Source organism: Borostomias antarcticus (genome assembly GCF_949987555.1).
Source record: "Borostomias antarcticus genome assembly, chromosome: 6".
Taxonomy (NCBI): Eukaryota; Metazoa; Chordata; class Actinopteri; order Stomiiformes; family Stomiidae; genus Borostomias; species Borostomias antarcticus.
Genome location: NC_140239.1, coordinates 8564133 through 8588681, shown reverse-complemented (window position 1 = coordinate 8588681; position 24549 = coordinate 8564133). Strand labels below are relative to the sequence as shown.

General features: G+C 46.5%; 1 protein-coding gene across 1 annotated transcript in view; it reads right to left on the bottom strand.

The window, feature by feature from the left end:
* slc39a14 (solute carrier family 39 member 14) overlaps positions 1-24549 on the bottom strand; it is a 36293-nt gene that overhangs the window by 3979 nt on the left and 7765 nt on the right. Inside the window, exons 2-7 of the mRNA XM_084439338.1 lie at positions 18151-18329; positions 16732-17061; positions 15184-15361; positions 10674-10843; positions 6786-6908; positions 192-365 (exon numbers count right to left, since the gene is read on the bottom strand). Coding sequence (XP_084295464.1) covers positions 192-365; positions 6786-6908; positions 10674-10843; positions 15184-15361; positions 16732-17031 — 945 coding nt within the window. The 5' untranslated portion in view covers positions 17032-17061; positions 18151-18329. The remainder of the gene's footprint in view (positions 1-191; positions 366-6785; positions 6909-10673; positions 10844-15183; positions 15362-16731; positions 17062-18150; positions 18330-24549) is intronic.

The following is a 24549-nucleotide window of genomic DNA, read 5'->3' as shown; positions in this document are numbered from 1 at the left end:
GAATAAATTAATGAATGAATGAGTGTTTGTGTGTGTGTGAATGAGTGGGTATGAAGGAGTGAGTGTGTGTGTGTGTGTGTGTGTGTGTGTGTATGTGTGTGTGTGTGTGTGAATGAATCAGTGTGTGTGAAGCAGTGTGTGTATGTGATGTACACACACTTATTCACACACAGACATTCTAGCTCACTCACCTGGGGGGTCTGTGTGGGCGTGAGCATGCGGTCGCCCTCCGCCACGTCCCCCTTGGACAGGGCGAGCCCCGCCTCCCCGTTCTGCAGCATCTCCGCCACGCCCTCCTCCACGCCGCCGTTGGCTGTGGCGTAGCGCTCCGCCGGGGTCAAGTGGCTGTGACCGTGACCCTGGGCCTGGGGAGGGGTCGGGGGTGGGGTTCAGTATCACCTTCATAGATCTGAGAAGTCTTCCGGCCCCCAGTGAGGCTTATTGAGGTTGGGTGTTTATTCAGTGGTGCATGAACAATACCTACCTACCTACGTACAGCTGAACGTCACCAAGAGAAAAGAACTATTTAATCACCCCTCCCAGCACACAGAGCATAGGCCTCAACTCCACCCACAGCCCTGCCTGCGTCAAGAATGAAGCTGTTGAGATGGTGGAGCGCTAAAAATAACTGCCTCCCTAACAAGAACTGGCTCACACGCGTCACACACAATGCCTTCCCGCCCTCAACCTCTGACCTCAACAGTATAGCCACGACGCGCAGAGCACGCACCATCGCACATGATTAATCAGACAGACAGACAGACAGACAGACAGACAGACAGACAGACAGACAGACAGACAGACAGATAGATAGATAGATAGATAGATAGATAGATAGATAGATAGATAGATAGATAGATAGATAGATAGATAGATAGATAGATAGATAGATAGATAGATAGATAGATAGATAGATAGATAGATAGATACTCCCCCTAGGGGCAAATTTGGTGTTTCAGCAATGGAAATGACAACATGTTGGGAAAAAAAAGGAAAGAAAAAGCCCTAGATGCAGAGTAGTAAGAAGAAAAAGAGGGGGAACGGGGACTTGACCCCAAACACCCCCTCAACCCCCCTCCTCACACTGCTCCCATCAGGCCTGGGCACTGAACCCTGACCCCAAACACCCCCACAACCCCCCTCCTCACACTGCTCCCATCAGGCCTGGGCACTGAACCCTGACCCCAAACACCCCCTCAACCCCCCTCCTCACACTGCTCCCATCAGGCCTGGGCACTGAACCCTGACCCCAAACACCCCCTCAACCCCCCTCCTCACACTGCTCCCATCAGGCCTGGACACCCCCTCAACCCCCCTCCTCACACTGCTCCCATCAGGCCTGGACACTGAACCCTGACCCCAAACACCCCCTCAACCCCCCTCCTCACACTGCTCCCATCAGGCCTGGGCACCCCCTCAACCCCCCTCCTCACACTGCTCCCATCAGGCCTGGACACCCCCTCAACCCCCCTCCTCACACTGCTCCCATCAGGCCTGGACACTGAACTCTGACCTGGATACAAGCACGCTTCAGCAGGAGCTCCGTCCCCTCTGACATAGCGTCACTTAACAACACAACCCGATAATGTATCAGGTCATCATTATATGTTGTGAATACGTATGTGTGGTTAGAAGATGTTGGTGATGGGATGCATGTACTGTATGGTGTGGGGGGTATGGTGATAAGTGTATAAAACTAAAACTGTGTTTTGTATCTGTATTAGGTTCATGTGAGGCAATGTTCAGACGTGGCAATACATTTCCAGCAAAGGACAATAAAGTAATCTGATCTAATCTAATTCAGATTCCCACTGTGTGCTTCCAGCGTGCTCTGTGCTCGTTTAAAGGAAGTGAACTAGGCTAGGCTACTAATGCAGGTCGAGCAGTATCTATAATAGGATGAAGAAGCCACACCAGTCGTACTCAGTGTCAGAGCATTAGATTAAGTGCAATCTGGCTGTTAGGTCAAAATCATATGGCTCTCTGGCGCAGTGCGCTACACAGCCACTAGGGGGAGGCAGCACATCAAATGTCAAGCCATTGGTTAGGCTGCCTATGTCAACCATCATCATTACATAGGCTACTTAACACCATACAAATCACAGCTATCTCATGTCAGAGACTGATGCTAAAATAGCTCTTTTTATGTTAAGATAATTCCTCACGCAGCAATGTGAAGCATCTCCCTACTGTACAGGGGGTTCATATCTGACCGAGAGTGATGAAATGTAGTTCATTAAAATAGAATGACACCTCAGGAACACCAAGTTTACATGCTGCTCTTTCCAGAGCACCAGCAGCGAGGCCCGAGGGCCTCTTGAGTGAACTGGTGCTCCAGACATCAGGTGATGAACAACGGATACACGGTACAGGTACGAGGTTTGTGTACACAGTAATTTGAGTAACCAGAAGTTCTCATTGCGTTTCTGGGAATAAAACTCGGTCGTGGACAACAATGAAAAGACTCTTGGGTTTTATGTGCGTGGCACCTGTGCAGATAGTGGGCTGTGCGGGGAGGCTGATTTGGGATCTGATTGGTCACTGACAGCAGCTTTCCACTTTTCTAACGAGTCCCGTGTCTGTGCAAGCTGTCGACTTTTCTGGCACTTTAAGTGTGATTTAAGCTACTTGGACTTTCTTCCACTTCACAGAGTTGGCTAGCTACAATTTTCTTCTTTTCTGGGCTGGATGAGTTTTTAATTTAGTCCCGGCTGTACGCTCACGATGACGTCATGTTCAAATGCAGCTGGATTTGAAAGGTAGGCGCTGGCTCTGCCCCTATGCTGTTTTGTAGCATTGTATTCCAGACTACATACACAGTAATGACTACAATACTACATACCAACTAACTGTGGTTCTTCCTGTGTATTTGAAAACACTAAGCAGACTAAGAGTCACAAGACCATACTGAAGGTCATCATGTTGAGTAGAGTTTCAGTTATCAGGTAGTCTGACTCGACGGATGTAGATTTGGGGGATAAGCCTTGTCATTTGTTTATTACTGCCCAATCAGTAGCGATGGATCTGATTCCCAGCTCAATCAGATCCAGTGCAGACTATGTGAAACAACTACCTAGCAACCCTTCCGCTCAAGACATTGTGATTGGTTTAAAGAAATTCCCCATCCCCCAATGGTAATGAGTCCAGCCAGACCTTTCTCCAGTACTGTCACAGGGTAAACGAAGGTTGGAGATAGGTCTGGCTATGTGAGACTAGTTATCAGGTTATCAGTATGTCAGAGGTCTGGCTATGTGAGACTAGTTATCAGGTTATCAGTATGTCAGAGGTCTGGCTATGTGAGACTAGTTATCAGGTTATCAGTATGTCAGAGGTCTGGCTATGTGAGACTAGTTATCAGGTTAACAGTATGTCAGAGGTCTGGCTATGTGAGACTAGTTATCAGGTTAACAGTATGTCAGAGGTCTGGCTATGTGAGACTAGTTATCAGGTTATCAGTATGTCAGAGGTCTGGCTATGTGAGACTAGTTATCAGGTTAACAGCATGTCAGAGGTCTGGCTATGTGAGACTAGTTATCAGGTTATCAGTATGTCAGAGGTCTGGCTATGTGAGACTAGTTATCAGGTTAACAGTATGTCAGAGGTCTGGCTATGTGAGACTAGTTATCAGGTTATCAGTATGTCAGAGGTCTGGCTATGGGAGACTCAGTCAGAGGTTTCTGTGAGTGGCTGGAAGCCAGCGCACCTAGTATAGCGTTTGTAGGGTTATCACTCCCTCCCTCCCGACAATGTTGGCCTGCATCTCTCTGTTGACACCACAAGAGGCAGTAGTCCCAGCACATCAAAATCAAGGACGACACCAAAATCAACCCGCCGATCTCCACTGCACAAGTAGAGTAGTGGTCAGAGCATTGGACTCCCACCCGAGAGACCGGGGTTCAAGGACCGGTAGGGATGACTTTACGGGACTATACCCCAAAACCTCCACACGTTCATCCTTTCACTACAACCTTTTTATCCCTTACCTAAATTCCATGAGTAGTGGTCAGAGCATTGGACTCCCACGCGGGACATTCTCAGAGATTACCGTGTACTTACTTCACCAGTGCACACAGCAGGTAATGTATTTTGTCCAGAAACAGAAGTTGAACCAATTGCAGCAAAAGCTAATGTTACAGGAATCATCAGTGTAACTGCTTTAGCCACTGACCGCTACCATTAATGTTATAGAAGCTGCTGCTAGTTGTTGTGAGCTCATGAGCTAACTGGCTATCCCGCTCTTATTGTGCTGGATTAGCATTGGAAGCATTGGAAATGATGTGTCCAGGCGACAAGACCTCTCTTAATTTATCAGACATTATTTCATGTCATTTCAATTCACAGCTATTTCAGTGGCATGACTAGCTTCCGTCCTACCAGTCCTGAACAGAAACAAGCCAGCCACGCACATAAGCCAGGCTGGACCTGGCCTGGTTTCCAGGAGTTAACATTCCATTCCAGATGAGAGGAGCCAAGAGAGGCTGTGCTTGGTGTTTTGTTGGGCGTACGGTAAAACCCTGCACTGTCCAACTGGCCCAACCAGACCTGGAGACCCACCCTCTCTACTGTACACATGTACTCTTTACCTGTACATTCCACTGTACATCCCCCCCCGTTACTGTACTCTCTACTGTGCACACACCTGTACTCTTTCTACCCGTGTGGTTTTTTCAAAGAAGCAGATGCTGTTTTTAGTGGAGGCCCAGCTCCACTAACCTGACCCGCCAGATGGTTTGTTTTGCATAACCATCTGGGAACTATCCGTTGGAAATTGTTTGGAAAAGGGCAGGCACTTTCAAAAATACTTAGCATGTAATTGGATGAACCACCTGTCTGACATGGTAAAGGGTAAATGGACTGCACTTACAGTAGCGATTTTATCCAAAGTGCTTTACAATGGCCTCTCATTCACCCATTCTTCAAATACACATTTACAATGGTGGCAGCTGCCATGCAAGGTGCTAGCCTGCTCATTGGGAGCAATTTGGGGTTCAGTGTCTTGCCCAAGGACACTTCGACATGTGGTCAAACTTCAACTGCTCCTATCGTCACACAATGTATTTATAAATTGTATTTCCTCTTAGAACGCTGACTGGCTAGATTGTTTTCCGATCTGGCACGAATGGATCTCTATGGAGAGTATTCAGACTTATTTGCGAGAAACAGAATGTGAGCTCGCGAGAACAGGATGGTCACGAGGCTACAGCTCCACAATGTGGTGGACATACGGTGTGCAACCAACACTTGACGAAATCGATAATGTTGGTAATGAAAAAACTAATTATTTATGTTAAATTGATGGGGCCATCAACCATACTGTAGTATACACACTGCACATATACACATTAGTGTTGTGTAGCTACTATTATGTTAGAGGTTAATAGAAATGTAACAGTATGATTTTGAGCATTATAGTAATCATACTTTTATGTTTATTTCCAGTTTTACAAATGTGAATGACAACTAATGTTTCTGAAGTCAACAACTAAAGAGCTAAACTTCACTCCAGTGTCTGAGGATTCATTGATACGTCATCAGTGTTCGCTATCTGTTGAAGTTGAGCCCTGTTTACACGCAAGGGGAACAGAATAAGAAGCGCTCACCCTGCTACTGTAAACTCTACCGTACACTATCTACCTGTACACTCTCTACCTGTAAACTCTACTGTACACTCTATACCTGTAAACTCTACTGTATACTATACCTGTACACTCTCTACCTGTAAACTCTACTGTACACACTACCTGTACACCATCTACCTGTAAACTCTACTGTACACTATCTACCTGTAAACTCTACTGTACACTCCATACCTGTAAACTCTACTGTATACTATACCTGTACACTCTCTACCTGTAAACTCTACTGTACACTATCTACCTGTACACTACTGTACACTACCTGTAAACTCTACTGTACAGTCTCTACTTGTACACTTGCTACCTGTAAACTCTACTGTACACCATCTACCTGTAAACTCTACTGTACACTATCTACCTGTACACTCTACTTGTAAACTCTACTGTACAGTCCCTACTTGTACACTTGCTACCAGTAAACTCTACTGTACACCATCTATCTGTACACTCTACCTGTAAACTCTACTGAACACTATCTACCTGTAAACTCTACTGAACACTATCTACCTGTAAACTCTACTGAACACTATCTACCTGTAAACTCTACTGCACACTATCTACCTGTAAACCATACTGTACACCCTCTACCTGTAAACTCTCTACCTGTAAACTCTACTGTACACTATCTACCTGTAAACTATCTACCTGTACACTACTGTACTCTCTACCTGTAATCCCTACTGTACACTATCTACCTGTAAACTCTACTGTACACTATCTACCTGTAAACTCTACTGTACACTATCTACCTGTAAACTACTGTACACTCTACCTGTACACTCTCTACCTGTACACTCTACTGTACACTACCTGTACACTCTCTACCTGTAAACTCTACTGTACAGTCTCTACTTGTACACTTGCTACCTGTAAACTATCTACACTTTACACTATCTACCTGTATACTCTACCTGTACACTATCTACCTGTAAACTCTACTGTACACTATCTACCTGTAAACTCTACTGTACACTATCTACCTGTAAACTCTACTGTACTCTCTCTACCTGTAAACTCTACTGTACTCTCTCTACCTGTAAACTCTACTGTACACTATCTACCTGTAAACTCTACTGTACTCTACCTGTAAACTCTACAGTATACTCTCTACCTGTACACTCTGTGTTGGAGAGAGAGAGAGGTGCTCACCCCGCTCTTCTGTTTCAGCAGCATCTTCAGGACCTTCTCTGTGAAGAAGAACAGGTAGAATCCTCCGAACACCATTGTGGACTTGGACACGTAGAAATCCACCACAGGGTCAAAACCAAACGCCTACAACACAGCAGACAAACGGTTAGCGTCAGGAAAATAAGCTACTGTAAGTACAGTAGTAGTACAGTAAGCTGGCTTATAACAGGTTATTCTATGTGGGTGTCCTGTTACAGGATCAGACTCTAGTATTTTATAGTATTTTATCATCAAGTACTTGAGGTGTGTTTGATTTGTCTTCCCAGTGCAATCACCCCGGTGTATTCGTCCTGTAAGCGCCAACTGGGAGCCAAATGAAACGTGGCTCAACTACTTTCAAGTAAATGAACTGTGATTGACCCAGGTCTGAACTGTGATTGACCCAGGTCTGAAAGCTAACCTTAAATGAACTGTGATTGACCCAGGTCTGAAAGCTAACCTTAAATGAACTGTGATTGACCCAGGTCTGAAAGCTAACCTTTCTGAATTCCGTGTGACACAAGATGCTCAACTGACTATGATTAGTGTTGAGTGTATGAGGCATCGCTCTGGTTACGATTTATGATTCAGCAGAACGTCAGTTGAGCGTTTCAGTTACGGCTAGTCAGTAAATAGTTCTCGCTCTAAGTCCCAGTATGTGTCTGTAGCCGCTGTGGCCGAGAGGTGTGTGCGCTTTGGGCCGTCTGGGGGAAGGGGCTCATAAGAGCATGACATTTGACTTGTTTTCATTCAAAACTTCTAATCTTAGAAAACTTAAAATGGACTCCTAATAGTCTAAATCAGACTGTCCTTGTTCAATATGGTATGAGCAAAGAGCCCAGCAACATATTATCTTAGGAAATACATAGGAGCTCAACTACTGCCAACCCTGTATCTCTGCCACTAGTTTCCAAAACTGGCCCTGATCTGGAGGGCGAGTCACGATGTTTCAAAGACGAGACAAGACTAAAGTCTAGACTGAAGGACACAAAAACAAGGCCCTGAGTTGGCAGGAGTTAACAGTAAATCATTATACTAAACTACTCTGCCCGGTGAAACATTGCTCTAAACTGGCTGTATAATCACTGTGAAACAGCTACAAGACATGTTGGAACACTGTTATGAAGTCCCTAACGTAGTCCTCTGGGTTTTAAAGCTCTCCTGCAGAACAAACATACCAGGTCAGCTTCACAGTTTCAGTGGGATACAATCTGTTTAGAATTAAAGGGGTACTTCAATTAAATTACAAATACAGCTTGCAGAATATTTTGTGTATGAAATGCGCTATGTATAAATGTTTGATCTGCAGGAGAAGTGAGGTGAGAAGTTTGATTTTATATTTGTTTGATTTGATATTTGTTTCTTGCAGTTGATTTGAACAAGAGAGAATCTTATGTTTACTCATCCTCTATTAAAAAAAAAAGGCCTGGGGAGGGTGGATCACTGAAGACTGGGGGGGTGGGGCTTGAGGCGGGGCTTGGGGGGGGACCACTAAGGACTGGGGGGGAGTGGCTTGGCAAGGGGCTTGGGGAAGGCGGACCACTGAGGACTGGGGGGGAGGGGCTTGGGGAGGGCCTTGGGCAGGGGCTCGGGGAGGGGCTTGGGGAAGGCGGACCACTGAGGACTGTGGGGGAGGGGCTTGGGGAGGGTGGCACCAACAACACTACCTCTGGGATGAGCTGAAACAGGGCGTTGGAGTAGAGGGTGCCGATGGCCAGGGCTATGAAGTACAGCAGCAGGCGCTTGTAAAAGGTTTTCCTCATGAAGGGAACCACACAGGCACCGACCAGGGAACACAGCGAGATCACCGTCACGCACAGGAGACCGTAACCCCAAACTGACCACAGGCACAGGAGGAAGAGAGAGAGAGAGGAGAGAGAAAGAGAGAGAAGGAGAGAGAAGGAGAGAGAGAGGAGAGAGAAGGAGAGAGAAAGAGAGAGAGAGGAGAGAGAGCAGAGAGAAGGAGAGAGTGGGGATTGAGGGGTAAAGCGAATTACAAAAGAGGGGAGAAAAAAAAAGAGAGAGAGAAGGGGGGGGGGGGAGACAATTAGTTGAAAATCGACTATTAAATTATTAAGGATTAGGATTAGGATATATTGTTTCTCCCCAGGGAGGAAACACCACTGGTAGATACGGGTGTATTTCACCCCCTAAAAAAGGAAGAATGACATGAAATCACCATGTTAAAGTGAGTCTTGACATCCCTAACCAAGATGCCTTGATTAGAAGGTTAGTCCAGGACATCCCCACAGAGACATTGTCTATTCAGAGTCTGTGAGAATCACCAGAGCAACACATTTCCCGTATTCACAGACAATGATTTTCCACTGGAACGGTGCTCAAACCCCCAGGCTCATCCTCTGATCAGAGAGAGAGGGGGGGATGGAGGTGGAGAAGTCATTATTCAGCAGAGAGAGATAGTGCGAGAGAGAGAGAGGAGTGTGGATGAAGGAGTCATTATGTCAGCAGATGCGTTCTGACAGAAGCCTCTGTATGAACAGTAGACTAGACTAGACCAGACACGCCCGCACACACCCACAAGCACGTGCGTGCACACACACACACACACACACACACACACACACACACACACACACACACACACACACACACACACACACACACACACACACACACACACACACACACACACACACACACACACACACACACACACACACACAATGGAACCACTGAAGCTCTCAGTTGGAGGAGGAAGTGCTCAAGAGGCTGTTCTTGTTCAGAGACATCAGGTAGATAACATCAAGAACTCAGACAGCTCTCTCTCTCTAACACACACACACACACACACACACACAGTACAGACAGAAACAAATACAGTCAGTCAGTGAGATGCAAGCGCGCACACACACACACACACAATGCATGTTCTTCCCCTGGCGTGTCTGTGGTGCCCGGTGCTCCCAGCCCCAGTGCTGCCCTGCCCCTGCATGACTGACTCTCTCAACAGCCTCAGCACAGAGAGAGAGAGAGAGAGAGAGAGAGAGAGAGAGAGGCCAGCAGGCGCCACTGTGTCTCGCCCATCAACCCACAGTCACATTCAGTCGTCAGTCAGTCAGTCAGTCAGTCAGTCAGTCAGACACACACACACACACACACACACACACACACACACACACACACACACACACACACACACACACACACAGTCAGCCCATGGATCTAATGTAATGTTGGAGGCTGACCTGGCCTGGTGTCCCCAGGGAGGGGAAGAGGGGTGGGGGGGGGAGGGCAGGAGAGTCCAGCACGGCTCGGTTGGGACAGTGAGATGAATACTTGCTTAGAGCAGCCAGACTAGCCCTCTCCCCGGACTAGCCTGCACCTTACAACCACTGGCAAGGCAGATACACACACACACACACACACACACACACACACACACACACAAACACACACACACACACACGCTCAAACATGCATGCGAACCCACACACACACACACACACACAAACCACCTATGGTACGTACCGTATACACACGCTCAAAAATGCAGACACACGCAGACCACAAATGTACACACGCACTCAAACATGCGGGCATACACATGCCTCAAACATGCAAAGACACACACATACACACACACACACACATAATTGAGGGTTCCTCTCAATCACAGAGGTGGCCAGTGATGACCCAGGTGCTTATTAAGAGTGTCCAGGAGGAGGAGGACAGGGGGGAGGACTTGAACGCCTGGAGGGACGAGGAGAGACCGTGGGAGCGCGCCTTCCTCAGAGTCCCACCTCACGGTCGGCAGAGGGCGGTGCCGGAATTCCTCCCCCCTGGGGGGGGGGGGGGGGGGGAGGCTCGGGGGGGGGAGGCTCGGGGGGCTCCCGTGGAGGGGTACTGCACCTCTGGAAGCAGCTGGAAGACGGCAGTGGAGTAGAGCGTCCCGATGGACAGGGCGATGAGGAAAAGCATGGCAGGGCGCACGTAGCGCGTCTTCAGGACGGGCAGCAAGGCGGCGCCGACCAGGGAGAAGGCGTTGACCAGCGTCACGCTCAGAACAGAGAAACCCCACACTGCAGGAGCCAGGGGGGAGGAGGTGAATGTCAACACACACGCAAACACACACACACTGACAATGCAGAGATACAAGCAAACACACGGGGTTCGTAATTAACACCCACCAAGTGCGAGTATATTTTTAATTTGGCAATAATTTTTGGAAGCAACCCGACACTTTGGCTGGTGACGTTTTTTGCAACAATATATATCAGCCTTTGTGGATCATAGTATCACATTTTTGCAATAATCAGCATTGACGCTGTGCGAGTAAGAGCAGCCTTGGTGGCTCGTAGTGTCGTGGGCGCAGAAATGAATGAACGGTGCTTGAAAAGAGGACTCTCGGCGGATCTGCTTGTTGTTGTGCATCGAATGATTATTTCCAAAGATATCAGGCTTTTTCCCCATGGTTTTTCACGGCACTGACATCTGTTTCATATCATTGCCTCGGTTCGCAAAACATTGCGTGAATTTTCATCTAGCCCTCGGTTTCAAGTCAGCATCTGAAAACCCTCGTTTTGGAGGGCTGTTTGAACGTCCACTAGCCCATGGATATGCCGCCTAGCCCTAGAAGCTAAAAGGAATGGGACACACTACCCTACGCATGAACGCGCAAAATGTAGGGGTAGGGCCAAGGGCTAGGGCTAAGGGGGGGTATTTGGATTGGGCCATATGGTGTCCCATTTCTTAGGTAAAGATTTTAACCCCCATCCCTTGTGGCTCCGTTCTGAAGGGCCAGTCAAGGGCACTCCAAAACTAGGGGCTAGGGATAAGGGGGAGTATTGGGATTGGGCCTTAATGTTGTCTTATTGTGTCTGTAGCTAGTTAGCTAATGTAGCCTTATATTAGCTAGGTAACATCAGCTCTCAGTGCAATTTTGATTGTAGACTTCTAACTTAACCATTCACCATTCTACTGGATTGCTGTAGGGTAATGCATCACCATCATCATCAGCTTATGTTCTATAATGAGTGGGCATACAGGCTAATGGACTTATACAGCAACAGACTATTGCTGCGATTTTAATTGTAGGCTTCTAACTTTTGCTATAGCTGCTAGTAACTTGTTTAGAAAGGAGATGCACTTGTGAGTTCTGGCAAGTAGTAGTACTGACCTACTTTAAAGTCACTTTGAATAAAAGCATCTGCTATTTAGACTGTAATGTAGGCTAATATCACTCACAGCAACATAGGATATGCAGCTAGGTAGTTTGCTAGCTATTTATGGCTAGTAGTAGCCTACTTTGTGTATTAATTTACATTACAAATTTTGCTAATTAAGGTAAAAATGTGCTGCACGCGCCGCTCAACCTAAGTGCCCTTTTTTAAACTTTCACCCCTCTGTCCCTGATAACCGGTGTTGTGAAATACATTTAACAACTGGTCAGTTGATATGTTGCACAGCAAACGAGCAGTACAATATCATTAGGGCTAGGTTAGGTAGCTAGCAAAGTCAGCTTGACCAGATGGTATGGTTATAGGCTCATTCCTATGGGATAGCTTAGTAGTTTGTTATTTAACAGTGGGTTGGCTACTCACTAGATCAATATTTTCAGTGGGGGACAGGACTACAACACCACCTGTGCTGTGGCACCAGGAATCTGCTTTGACCACTGTTTTTATTCACCACCATAACATCTTATTATGCAAATTAAATGTACTGTATGTCTATACGACACAAAAATGCTTTATATAAATGTTATTTTTTGGCTGGTAAAAAAAGGTTTTGCGGGTACAATTTTTCATCTACCAGACAAAGGTTAATTTTGACCCCTGTACACACACACACACACACACACACACACACACACACACACACACACACACACACACACACACACAAGGCAGAGATACGCATGTGCGCACACACAGACAAGGACAGAGACGCACACACACAGGGACAGACACACAAACACAAGGACAGAGATACAGACACACTAACAGACACTCACTGACGAGGAGAGACACACAAGAACATAGACACAACACAGGGGCAGAGACACAGACACACACAATGACGGACACACACACACAGACAGACACGCACGCACGCACGCACGCACACACACACTTGTAATAGGAAGCTCGGCAGCTCAAAGACAAGCCTCTGTCATCGACACCTGTGGAAGAGAAGCCAGGTTAATCTGTATTGGTGGAAGGTCTGGTGTTCAACCTGTGGACAACTGAAAGGAAGGTTTGAGGAGCAGTGGTTTTCATCTCCGAAAGGCGCTTCTCTCAGTGAACCACCGTCTTCTCTGTAGACAAAACTGTGGGAGAGGAGACAGAATCGTCATGGCTGACAGACAGAGACCAGGGCTCTGTCTTGTGTGTGACCAATCACACGTCTGCCAGTCCAACAGAGTGCCATTTCTCACCTGTAGAGAGAACGCCATCAAAGCAGACATTCCCTCTGAGTCATCGAGGTGTCATTCTGGCATGTCTGGAACAACTCTAGCCCTAACGGCTCGATCAAATCAGAGAAAAACATCCCAACCACTCAATCAAATCAGATAAAACACCCTAACCACTCAATCTAATCAGATAAAACACCCTAACCACTCAATCAAATCAGTGAAAAACACCCTAACCACTCAATCTAATCAGATAAACACCCTAACCACTCAATCAAATCAGAGAAAAATACCCTAACCACTCAATCAAATCAGTGAAAAATACCCTAACCCCCCAATCAAATCAGAGAAAAACATCCTAGATTCAGGGATATTAGTGGATGATGGAGATAATGGATGAGACAGCAGACCATAGAGAGATTCAGGGATATTAGTGGATGAGAATGGATGAGACAACAGACCATAGAGAGATTCAGGGATATTAGTGGATGATGGAGAGAATGGATGAGACAACAGACCATAGAGAGATTCAGGGATATTAGTGGATGATGGAGAGAATGGATGATACAGCAGACCATAGAGAGATTCAGGGATATTAGTGGATGAGAATGGATGAGACAAAAGACCATAGAGAGATTCAGGGATATTAGTGGATGATGGAGAGAATGGATAAGACAGCTAGAGCGAGAGGAAAGACATCGCTCACTGAGCCAGAACGACATCCTCTGTCAATGAATCGCCTGCCAGAGTCAACTGGAGCAGAGAGAGAGATAGAGAGAGGGAGGGAGGGAGAGAGAGGGGGAGAGGGAGAGAGAGAGGGAGAAAGAGAGGGGGAGAGAGGGGGAGGGGGAGAGAGAGGGAGAGACGGAGGATAAGAATAGTTGGAACGTTTTTCAAATGACCTCTCATGAGGTTTAGTCAGTTGGGAGAAGATCTGTGAAGAGTGTAAACTTAGCCCTCATTTAATGTCGAAGAGAACACCAGAAAGCTTGTTACCACAGACCTCCTTCAGTCTGGATCTAGCCTCGCCATAAACGTTGTTACCACAGACCTCCTTCAGTCTAGGTCTAGCCTCGCCATAAACGTTGTTACCACAGACCTCCTTCAGTCTAGGTCTAGCCTCGCCATAAACGTTGTTACCACAGACCTCCTTCAGTCTAGGTCTAGCCTCGCCATAAACGTTGTTACCACAGACCTCCTTCAGTCTAGGTCTAGCCTCGCCATAAACGTTGTTACCACAGACCTCCTTCAGTCTAGGTCTAGCCTCTCCATAAAAGTTGTTACCACAGACCTCCTTCAGGCTCTCCTCGGCTGGCTGTAGACATAACAGTGACTGCCTGCTGCTACAAGCTAACTTTAGCGGCTTGTTAAGCGTAGTTGGGCTGCGTTGGAGAGGGAGTGTTTGTTTTGCACCCCGGTGGGAGGAACATGACGAGCTCTTCAAATTCTCAGAGCCTCTCATTAAGCTTCTTTTTATACACCACTCCAACTCTGGGGCCAATTTAGCTCCGGCCTTAGACTGCTACCCCAACAACCAGACTGGCTTATGAACAGACACGATCTAAAGCTAGCGTCCTTCCTATAGAGATATAAGATATAGGAGATTCGAAGCAAATACTAAAACGGCTTCGTGATTCTTTAATAAAAAAAAACAAACAGGATTTAGCCTTGATGAACACATCACAATGACGCTGTGTTGCAAGCCAGGTCTGTCTGTCTGTGATCTGCTGACTGTGGAGCTAGCGGAGCTGAGGGCTGCTCTGTTTTGTAGAGAGAAGGAAACGCGAGTGGGCATAAGTGGAACAGGACATGCTGACATTGGCCCAAAATCTCACATTGCAGCGATTAAGCTGAGTCTGAGTACATTTCTTCCAAGGTGCTTAGAAATACTTAGTCGGGCCTGTTAAAAAAAAAAAAGTTACAGGAAGTGTTTTACAAGTGTTTAAAACAACACTGAAGAAAGGAATGGATTCCTTAGATGGTGGGGGCTTGTGATTGGACACCCACCTTCGGCATCTGTAGGCCTCGGGGGCGGTTCTTTGGTAAGCTCCTCCCCTTTCTCCGTCCCGCACGCTCCAGCGTCCAGCTGCTGCAGCATGGTGGGACAGAGCTCCTGAAAGCCCCGCCCATCCAGACGAGACTGCTCACCCATGCTGAACACCGCCAGCGTGTCCGTGGTCAAGCACTGAGGACACACACACACAGTGTCAGTCAGTCACACTCTCTCTCTCTCTCTCTCTCTCTCACACACACACACACACACACACACGCACAGTCAGTCAGTCACACTCTCACACAGTCGGTCAATCAGTCAGTCACACACTCTCTCTCTCTCTCTCTCTCTCACACACACACACACATACACACACACACACACAAAGTCACGCACACACACACACACACCCACACAAAGTCCCAACACAACACAACACCCAAACCCCAAAAGCTATTGACAAAAACAGAAAACGCATAGACAAAACCTTTGCTCCCTGACTCCACACACGATAGCCACTCTGACCTTTTCCATATCTGTTAACAAATATTGTGTGTCTGGAGGCCAAGCTAATCTGACATGCAGCTAGAGCCATGTCCTGTAGATAGAGACACCACTACCGCCTGCATAGAGGGACAAACACAACCTTTAGTCTGAGAACACTCAATACTAAGCAGTAAGCACCCCCCCCCCCCCCCCCACACACACACACACACACAAGACTTACACAGACACACACACAATGGCACACACATAACGATCACAATGACACTAAACCCCCCGACCATTGTGTTAATGTCCAGACTATGACAGCAGATGGCTGAGGCTCGTGTGGTTTTTGTTCTGCCCAGCCAAGCAAGGACCTGCCCCCCAAATCCCCCCAAAGCCCGCCAGCCGTCAGGGCGCTCAGGCTATCACGCACGCCGCCAAGCCGCCTGCGTGACTGGAAGCAGGAGGGCTGGAACGAGGGATGTCTTTAACTTTGTACTAATCTGAGTGGCCAGAAGCTCCTGCTGCAGCCAGAACGTCTGGGAACAAGCCGAGATATTTCGTGGACACCGTCGAGAATCTAATCGGGTTTTGTGTCGGAGGCTGATCGGCCCGCGCTCCCGATTCTATTTACATGTAGCACCCGCTCCACGCTGACGCTCCCGGGAAACTCCCACCCCCCTTTTCATGATGGGCTGTTCAAATGTAGCTGGATTTGGAAGGTTCCAGCTCAGAGAGATCCAATCTCAGACTGGAGGTCCCCCCCCCCCCCCCCCACACCAACTCTTCAGACAGAGTCTAGGAACGGAAAAATCACCAGGACTTTGCAAATAATATACAAAAAAAAAGTAAAAAAAAAGATTCCCTCATACCTGGGGAATCTAGAAGTCCGCACTGACAGCCAAATTACTTGATGGTATTGCGTTCATTAATCAGCAATTTGGTAACATTTCTTTATTTCCCCTGTGCTGTATGTGAGGCCTGCTTGCCATTTGCCTTCACAGCCGTGAAAAAAAAAAAAAAAAAAAAACACCCCGTCCTTCTCCTTAGAGGCGGGGTCTCGCTCCACTCACCCTGGAGCGGTTGGCCCTGGGCGGTGCGACGGACGGCCTGTCAGTGGCGGCGGCCGTGGCGTTTCCGTCCCCCTGCCCCGCGCTGAGGTGCGCCAGCAGAGAGCGCAGCTGCGGAACGCTGATGGTGGCGTTGTCCCCGTAGCGCTCCAGCAGGTCCTGGAGCACCCGGGCCGGAGACAAGGGCTCCCCCTCGCCCAGCGCCCCGGCCGGGGGAGGGGAGAGCAGCAGGGCCAGGCTGAGGACCAGGGCTATTCGGGGGAGAGGGGAGGCGCCGCTGCCATGGTCAGGCTTCGGGGTCATGGCTCCTCCACTGGCTGGGGGGCACGTTGCCTGAGGGGGAGAGTTTGGTTTGGTTTATTTCAAAGCTAAAAAATACATAAACATATAATCACCCACTGGCACACACGCACCGGAACAAGAGGCTGTGTTATTCTATAACTAACGATATAAACACAGAAAGGTCAACGACTTGTTTCCACTGTGGTCCTCTTAGTGTATCGGCAAGACAGGCAAGGCACATACAAATGTAGCAACAACAATAAAAGAGAGAGGGGAGGAGGGAGAGAGAGAAATAGAAGGGGAGAGAGAGAGGGAGAGAAAGGGAGGAAGAGAGAGAAAGAGGGAGGGATGGAGGGGGAGGGAGGAAGTGAACGAGGGTTGGAAGGCTAAAAATTAAAAGTAAACTAAATCCAAACTCCTCTAAAGCGCTGCTCTTGTGCTGTGTAGGGCAGAGGTTCTCAACCTTTTGTAACTGAAGGCCCACTTTTGATTGTTAATAAAATTGAGGACCACCTTCCCAAACACATGAGAAAAAAACCTGGTGGTCCGTCACTTTTCGCATCCAAGGGTGAGGGAAAGTTTGCATCCGAGGGAACGTTCGCTAGCAAGCTACGTTAGCTGAACACATTGTCAACACCAACAGATGTGTGAATAGTGGCATATTCAAACGTAACTGGTCATTGAAATTATGCATTGTAACGTGACATGTTTTATTTATATGTGAATTCTTGAGTACATTTAGATAACTAGCTTTGTAAATGACCAAACTTTATTTTATTTTTTTCTTAACATTTGGCAGTAGTCTCCCACTGCCTCTGCGGACCACGTGATGGTGCTCTGCGTCCCACTGGTTGAGAATGGCTGGTGTAGGGGATGGGATTGAGGTGAGGCAGGATTGAATGTGTTTCAATTGTATTAATTAACCAACAACCTGGCAAACGCAAACACAAACAAAAAGACACTGTGACAACAACCGCCCCCCACCTCCCACGACCCGCTCAGTTAGCGTGGGAGTTGGTCTGTGTAGAACACAGATGAGGATGTGGGCGGGGGGGGCGAGGCAGTAAAACTCGCCTACACACTGAGCACACTGTTTAGACAGGGTTCCCATTCATAGCTGAGGAGGAAGTAAGGACTCACCTTCCTGCAGACGCGTGGCGTGTCCTGCTTAAGTAGAGCCCCTGAGTCAGGAGAGCTCTCGCGAGAGGGTCCCGACGTCAGCAGGCAGACGTCCGGAGGTCCTTGCTGGAGGTAGTGACGGAGGCAGAGGCGGAGAGGAGAGGAAAGAAGGAGAGCAGCAGTTTTCAGAGAGGAGTGATCTGGACGAGAAAGACAAAAACAAGGTGGTGTAGGAAACTGTCGCAGAACAGATGAACTGCTGAAGAGTGTAATAGGGAAATTCAAATACGTTTATTCTCTGATCAAGACATTGTCATAGGAAAGATCGCCATCCTGGGTGTTATACACTAAGGCAAATGTGAAACTGTTTGAAAAGTGTTTCATGAGTTTGCTGGTGTTCCCCCTTTGGACACAACTAACTTTTTACATAAATTGCATTTAGAACCGCCAGTTTGGTGAAGTACTTTTGTGCCCTGTACGCCACTATGCCTGCTCCCTCAGGTGGCTTATGCTGCATTCCATTTGAGCTCAGGATTTGGCGCCCAGGACGTCATATCCCAGTTGAATGCGTTCCAGAAACGAAATGAGAAAAACCCACTTACATCTTTATAGTTCTAGCCAAGTTAGCCTTTGTTAGCCATTGTTAGCAATACCAGTTGATAACAATGAACTAACAGGATCTAGCCTAGCCCTCCAACCATACAGCCTATCCCTATATAGACCAGTAGCCTAGCTAGCTCATCCCTTCTCCATGCAGACCCATCCAAGACTAGTCACACAGCCCAGCCAGGTAAACCGACCTCCTCCACCTCATCAACATTTTATGTGCATCAGCAGGGTAGGAGTGGCAGCCAGCAGCGACTCAGATCAGGTCACACCTGTTTAACAACGGCAAACATGTTCCATATTCAATTAGTCAACTAGTTTGAGCAGGAAGTGGGTGGGTTCAGTTCCTAGTACTGTAGGGAGACTACAGATCCCAATGCAGCAGCCTAGCCAATACTTAACACTGCCCCTACTGGACTGTAAGAAGAAAAAGAAGAAGTCTACTTTTCTCCTTGGGGAAATTTGCCTAGCTGCATTTGACCCATCCTGACCCAACACTGGGAGCAGTGGTGTGCCACCATACAGCACCTGAGGTCCAACTCCAGATCTTTGCCAGTGCCTTGGTCAGGGGGCTCTGACAGGAGTATGGACCCTAACATAGATGTCTTTGACAGGAGTATGGACCCTAACATAGATGTCTTTGACAGGAGTATGGACCCTAACATAGATGTCTTTGACAGGAGTATGGACCCTAACATAGATGTCTTTGACAGGAGTATGGACCCTAACATACATGTCTTTAACAGGAGTATGGACCCTAACATAGATGTCTTTGACAGGAGTATGGACCCTAACATAAATGTCTTTGACAGGAGTATGGACCCTAACATAGATGTCTTTGACAGGAGTATAAACCCTAACATACATGTCCTTGACGGTAACCGACCGCTATTCCGAAGGTCCGCTATTCTGAAGATTGATTTCCATTCATCGGAATAGCGGCCCCCAAGCCTTTTGGCAAAAGGTCCGCTACTCCGAAAATAAAAGGGCCCGCTACTCCCAAAATAAAAAGGGGTCCGCTATTCCGAAAACTAGACCGCTGACGGTCGGAGGGTGCGTTTCAAACTGCCGGTTGCAATGTTAACTAAATCGTCAGCACTACACAGTATAGTAGAGGAGGTAAGGGACAAAAAATAGGTGTTTACTGCAAGTCATGACACAAATGTGTGCTTTGTTGTGGAAGTACCTTAGGGTCATAGGAATAAATTTATCCAAAGAGACAAGTCAGATCACCCTTTGTATCTGAGATATACATGTTTTTTCAAAATGGCCGCCGACAATACACTAACGCCTATATCTTTGCTTCTGTTATAGCTATAATGACAAAGTTGGTGTGTAAATGTACATTATTAAGGCCAAGGAATCCAACTAAACAGGTATCACGTCTAAAAAGACAACATTTTCTCTCCATTCCATGATGATAGGTAGTACATTTAGCAAATATGATTTTTTTTTAAAGTGTCAATGTTATTTTCCATATCTTTCCTGTAAAAAAAATATTTTTCTTTAAGCAATGCAACTTCTTGTACACCTTATTTTACATAACATGTCCTTTGGCAAGAGATTTTAACCAATCTGGATAGCCAATACAAGTTATTTGCTGCGGTAACATATTCAAGCACCAGGGGATGTGACAGCAGACAGATTGAACAGTTGAAGATCTGATGAGAGAAATGTTGGATCAAAGTTAAAAGTTTGAGGTTTGTATTACTTTTTCATTGATCACAAAAGTTATTTTAACATTTAATAACTAATAACTAGCTAGCAAATAACTTGTTAGCTTCATTTTTCGATTGTAGCATGTTGTTAACAGAATGAGCAGTAACGTTAGCTTACGTTAGCTAGCAACATTACTGTATGTACAGTAAGGCAGGGCAAGTTTATTTGTATAACACATTTCAGCAACAAGGCAGTTCAAAATGCTTTACATGAGACATTAAAAGCATCAAGAGAAAGTGCAACACATAAAAGGTCATATAAAACGAAATGCAAAAAAACCTCTCTCTCCACTCACTTACGTACAATGTCCTTCTGTATACTGTAGTTGCTTGCTGGCTTTTCACCAGTGCCTCAAACGTCCTTTCTGAGCACGGGACCACATCAGTTGTCAGTGGCCTATTGTTGTCACTAGACACACTTCTCACACAAAATCCAACTTCTCAATTTCCAACATACATTTCCTTCTTTCTCTTCCTCCCTCAAGTTGTTCTACTAACATTCTATTGTACTTTGCAGAACATTTAAAACAAACAAACAAACAGTAGCTAGCTATCTAGCTTCAATATAGCTAGCCTAGGGTTGTGTTTTACTTTTTTGAAATCATGTTAACTATTCATCTACTGTCTACTTGCCTAGTATTAATCTTATCTATAATGTTGAAGTAAGTGTATTTATTATTTCAGTCAGAGTCTTTCAAATTGACTTGAGTAAGTAGGCCTACAGTAAATGGAATCACCAAAAAGAGGTATCGGGACACCTCTAGTTATGATTGCTTTTTACTTTAGTGAAAGTATGTTAACTATGATCTGATCCATCTCACAATGTTAAAGTAAGTACATTTCTTATTTCAGAGTAGTCCCTCCCTAGATGTTGCCATCATGGAAAGTCGTGACTGGAGTTTATGCTTCATATGTCAGTCCAGCCAAAATGAAAGCAATGAAAAAGCTGTACAGTAGATCCCTCCTCATCTGTTAAACTCAGCCTGAAAGACTTCATGCATGTTACAATGGAGTTATAGATAACATCCAGGAGCTGAAGGAATTGCCAGATTTTGTTGCAGTGGATGACATTAGTGGTGGTGGCAATGGAGATGGTAGAGCTACTCAGGATGCAGTAAGATTGGATATAGTAGGGGCTTTCTAAATCATTTATCATGTGTCTATTCTTTTTAGAGTGTGGGGGAATACCCTGATCTGTGGGGGAATACCCTGGCTATAACACACCAACAACAACAATGTTTAGATATGTAGCCCAGACCAGGATGTCTTTGGGAGGCAATCTTCGTTTCACTCTAACAATACGCAATACAGCAATCCTCAGTCACGAACATAGGCCTACCTATACCCTAGCTCCGCTCCCATGGCCATCAAACAAAGTGCATTTGTGTGCGCAGAAACTAATTCATATATTATTATTAAAGTATAGGCCCTATGTGCCTAGATTTTATGGTAAAGTGCACATAGAATAGCCTACAGAAACGAAATATTATTATACAACTACAGTAGCCTAATAGCCTACATTTGATTGTTGTTATAGGCTATGCTATGTAAATTAGACATTAGGCCTATAATTGAAGAAAAATAATAGGTAGCCTGCTATTCTGAAGCCGAGTTCAGTCCAAGGATTCACAACAAGACTGCTTGCAATAGGCAATAATAATTCTAACCCTATTCTATTCGATTCTCGCTTATTGCATGTCGTTATGCGCGTCATGCTTTTCCTTATAATGTTGACACTGCGTTGCAATAGACTAGACTTTGTGTGGTTACTGTTGTTTCCTTATGCTGAGCCCTGCGGTGATCAGGTCCAGAGAACTCAGGGAGAGACGCAGGAGCACAGGTGTGTTGATTACTGACGAGCTACCGGTGCGCCGCTGCCCTCTCAGCACGTGTGCCACGTTGGTGGGGCGAGAGTTGGAGCGAGTAGAATATTTGAGAGAGAAAACACAAGCATGAAATCTGTTGTTAAGTTGCGCTTTCGCGAGTCACTCAGTATAACAATGACGACGTTGGTATAGGTTTGGAGTATCGGGACAAAAAACGAAAAAAAAAAAATACTGAATTGAGCTCCGAATACAAACCTACCGAACGAATTCTGGAATACTCTAAATTCTCGGGCCAGCCCTACCATTACCTTGGTGATAAAACAATGCCCAGTTTGGCTGAGAAACATCCAGGTCACCACACTGATGATGATGACATTCAACTCTGACAACCAAGGACAGCAAGGCTCTGGAAAACATTCTACGGCCGTTATTACGAGCGGACACCTCCCCAACGCACCCAGCCTGGACACAGAGACAGAGCAAATATTGGAGTAATGTCACTTGTCAGTCACTCATGTCAGGACAGACTGATGCTGGTAACAGCCACACACCTTGCCCCCGTGTGCGCACACATGTGTGTGTGTGTGTGTGTGTGTGTGTGGAGGACCTCTAGTCCAAGGCCATTTCTGAACTATGGATCAGTCTTGTCTACCAGTCTGTTTGTCAAAGTAAGTATAGATAACTACATCTTCATTTTACTGTAGGCTATAGACTAGCCATGTAGGCTATAGATTAGTCTTATTGTAGACTATAGACTAGTCTTACTGTATGCTATAGACTAAGCTTACTGTAGGCTCTAAACAAGTCGACTATAGACTAGTCTTACTGTGGACTATAGACTAGTCGACTATAGACTTGTCTTACTGTAAGCAAGGAAAGTTAGACAAAGAACACAAATCGTATATCAATGGAAGCCATGTTAGGATGAAAGGCGGCAGACATTGTTGAAGGTGGTTGTGAGGCTCTGCTCTGTCACAGAGAGAGAATGGGGACAGATGAGTGGAAATGGGGCAGAGCAGCCGGTTCTGGAGAGCTTCGTCACAGTAGCTGCCCACCCCTCCACCCTGCCTGCCTTTCCTCTGGGACACATGGCTCCACCCCTCCACACATAGCTCCACCCCTCCACACATGGCTCCACCCCTCCACCCTGACAGCCTTTCCTCTAGGATACATAGCTCCACCCCTTCACACATGGCTCCACCCCTCCACACATGGCTCCACCCCTCCACACATGGCTCCACCCATCCACACATGGCTCCACCCATCCACACATGGCTCCACCCATCCACACATAGCTCCAACCCTCCACAGAAAGCCCCACCCCTCCACACATACCTCTACCCCTCCACTCATAGCTCCACCCCTCCACGCATGGCTCCACCCCTCCACACATACCTCTACCCCTCCACACATACCTCTACCCCTCCACACATACCTCTACCCCTCCACACATACCTCTACCCCTCCACACATACCTCTACCCCTCCACACATACCTCTACCCCTCCACACATACCTCTACCCCTCCACTCATAGCTCCACCCCTCCAAACATAGCTCCACCCCTCCACACATGGCTCCACCCTCAGTATTTCCCCTACCATGCCTCCCGCCCCTCCTGAAAGACCCAACAAGTCAAAAATAACTGACTTTTAGATTGCTAACATTTTTAGCATACGTCAATGGAGTTTAACATAGCGAAAAATAGCAGATATTTTCTGACTGGGAGTGAGAGATGATGAAATTAAAATATTTTATGTTGCTGTAGCTAGCTACATAAGTAATGTAGTGTATGTCTTCTGATATTAGTAACTACTGTATCTAGGTTAACATTAGCTAGGCTGTGTTGTGGACTAAATGGCATTGCATTCAAGTTAGTTCACATTTTCCCATTTAGGTTATGCATTTTCAGCAATGCTTTTGCGATTTCTCTGTTCAGCATTCACACGCATTTTCAGCATTTTTCCAGTACAGTAGGACCCCACTCATCCGAACTTCAGCGATCCGAACCTCCCGGTCTACCGGACAGGCTTAAAAAACTTCTTTTTTTTTTTTTTGCCTGCTATCTGGTTACTGGTGGGATTTTCATTACAGTACTGTACTGTGAATAAAAACAGAACTGTATGTAGACGTACATTTTGCCTGTAGGCTGTAGCCTACTGTCACGTTTCATTTCTTTGTTACTTTAATGTCGAGCGCAAAACGCAAACGAGTCTGCTGCGCGAGAGCTGCATTCCTTGGTAGCCAGAAAGCGCGTCAGCAACCTGAAGCA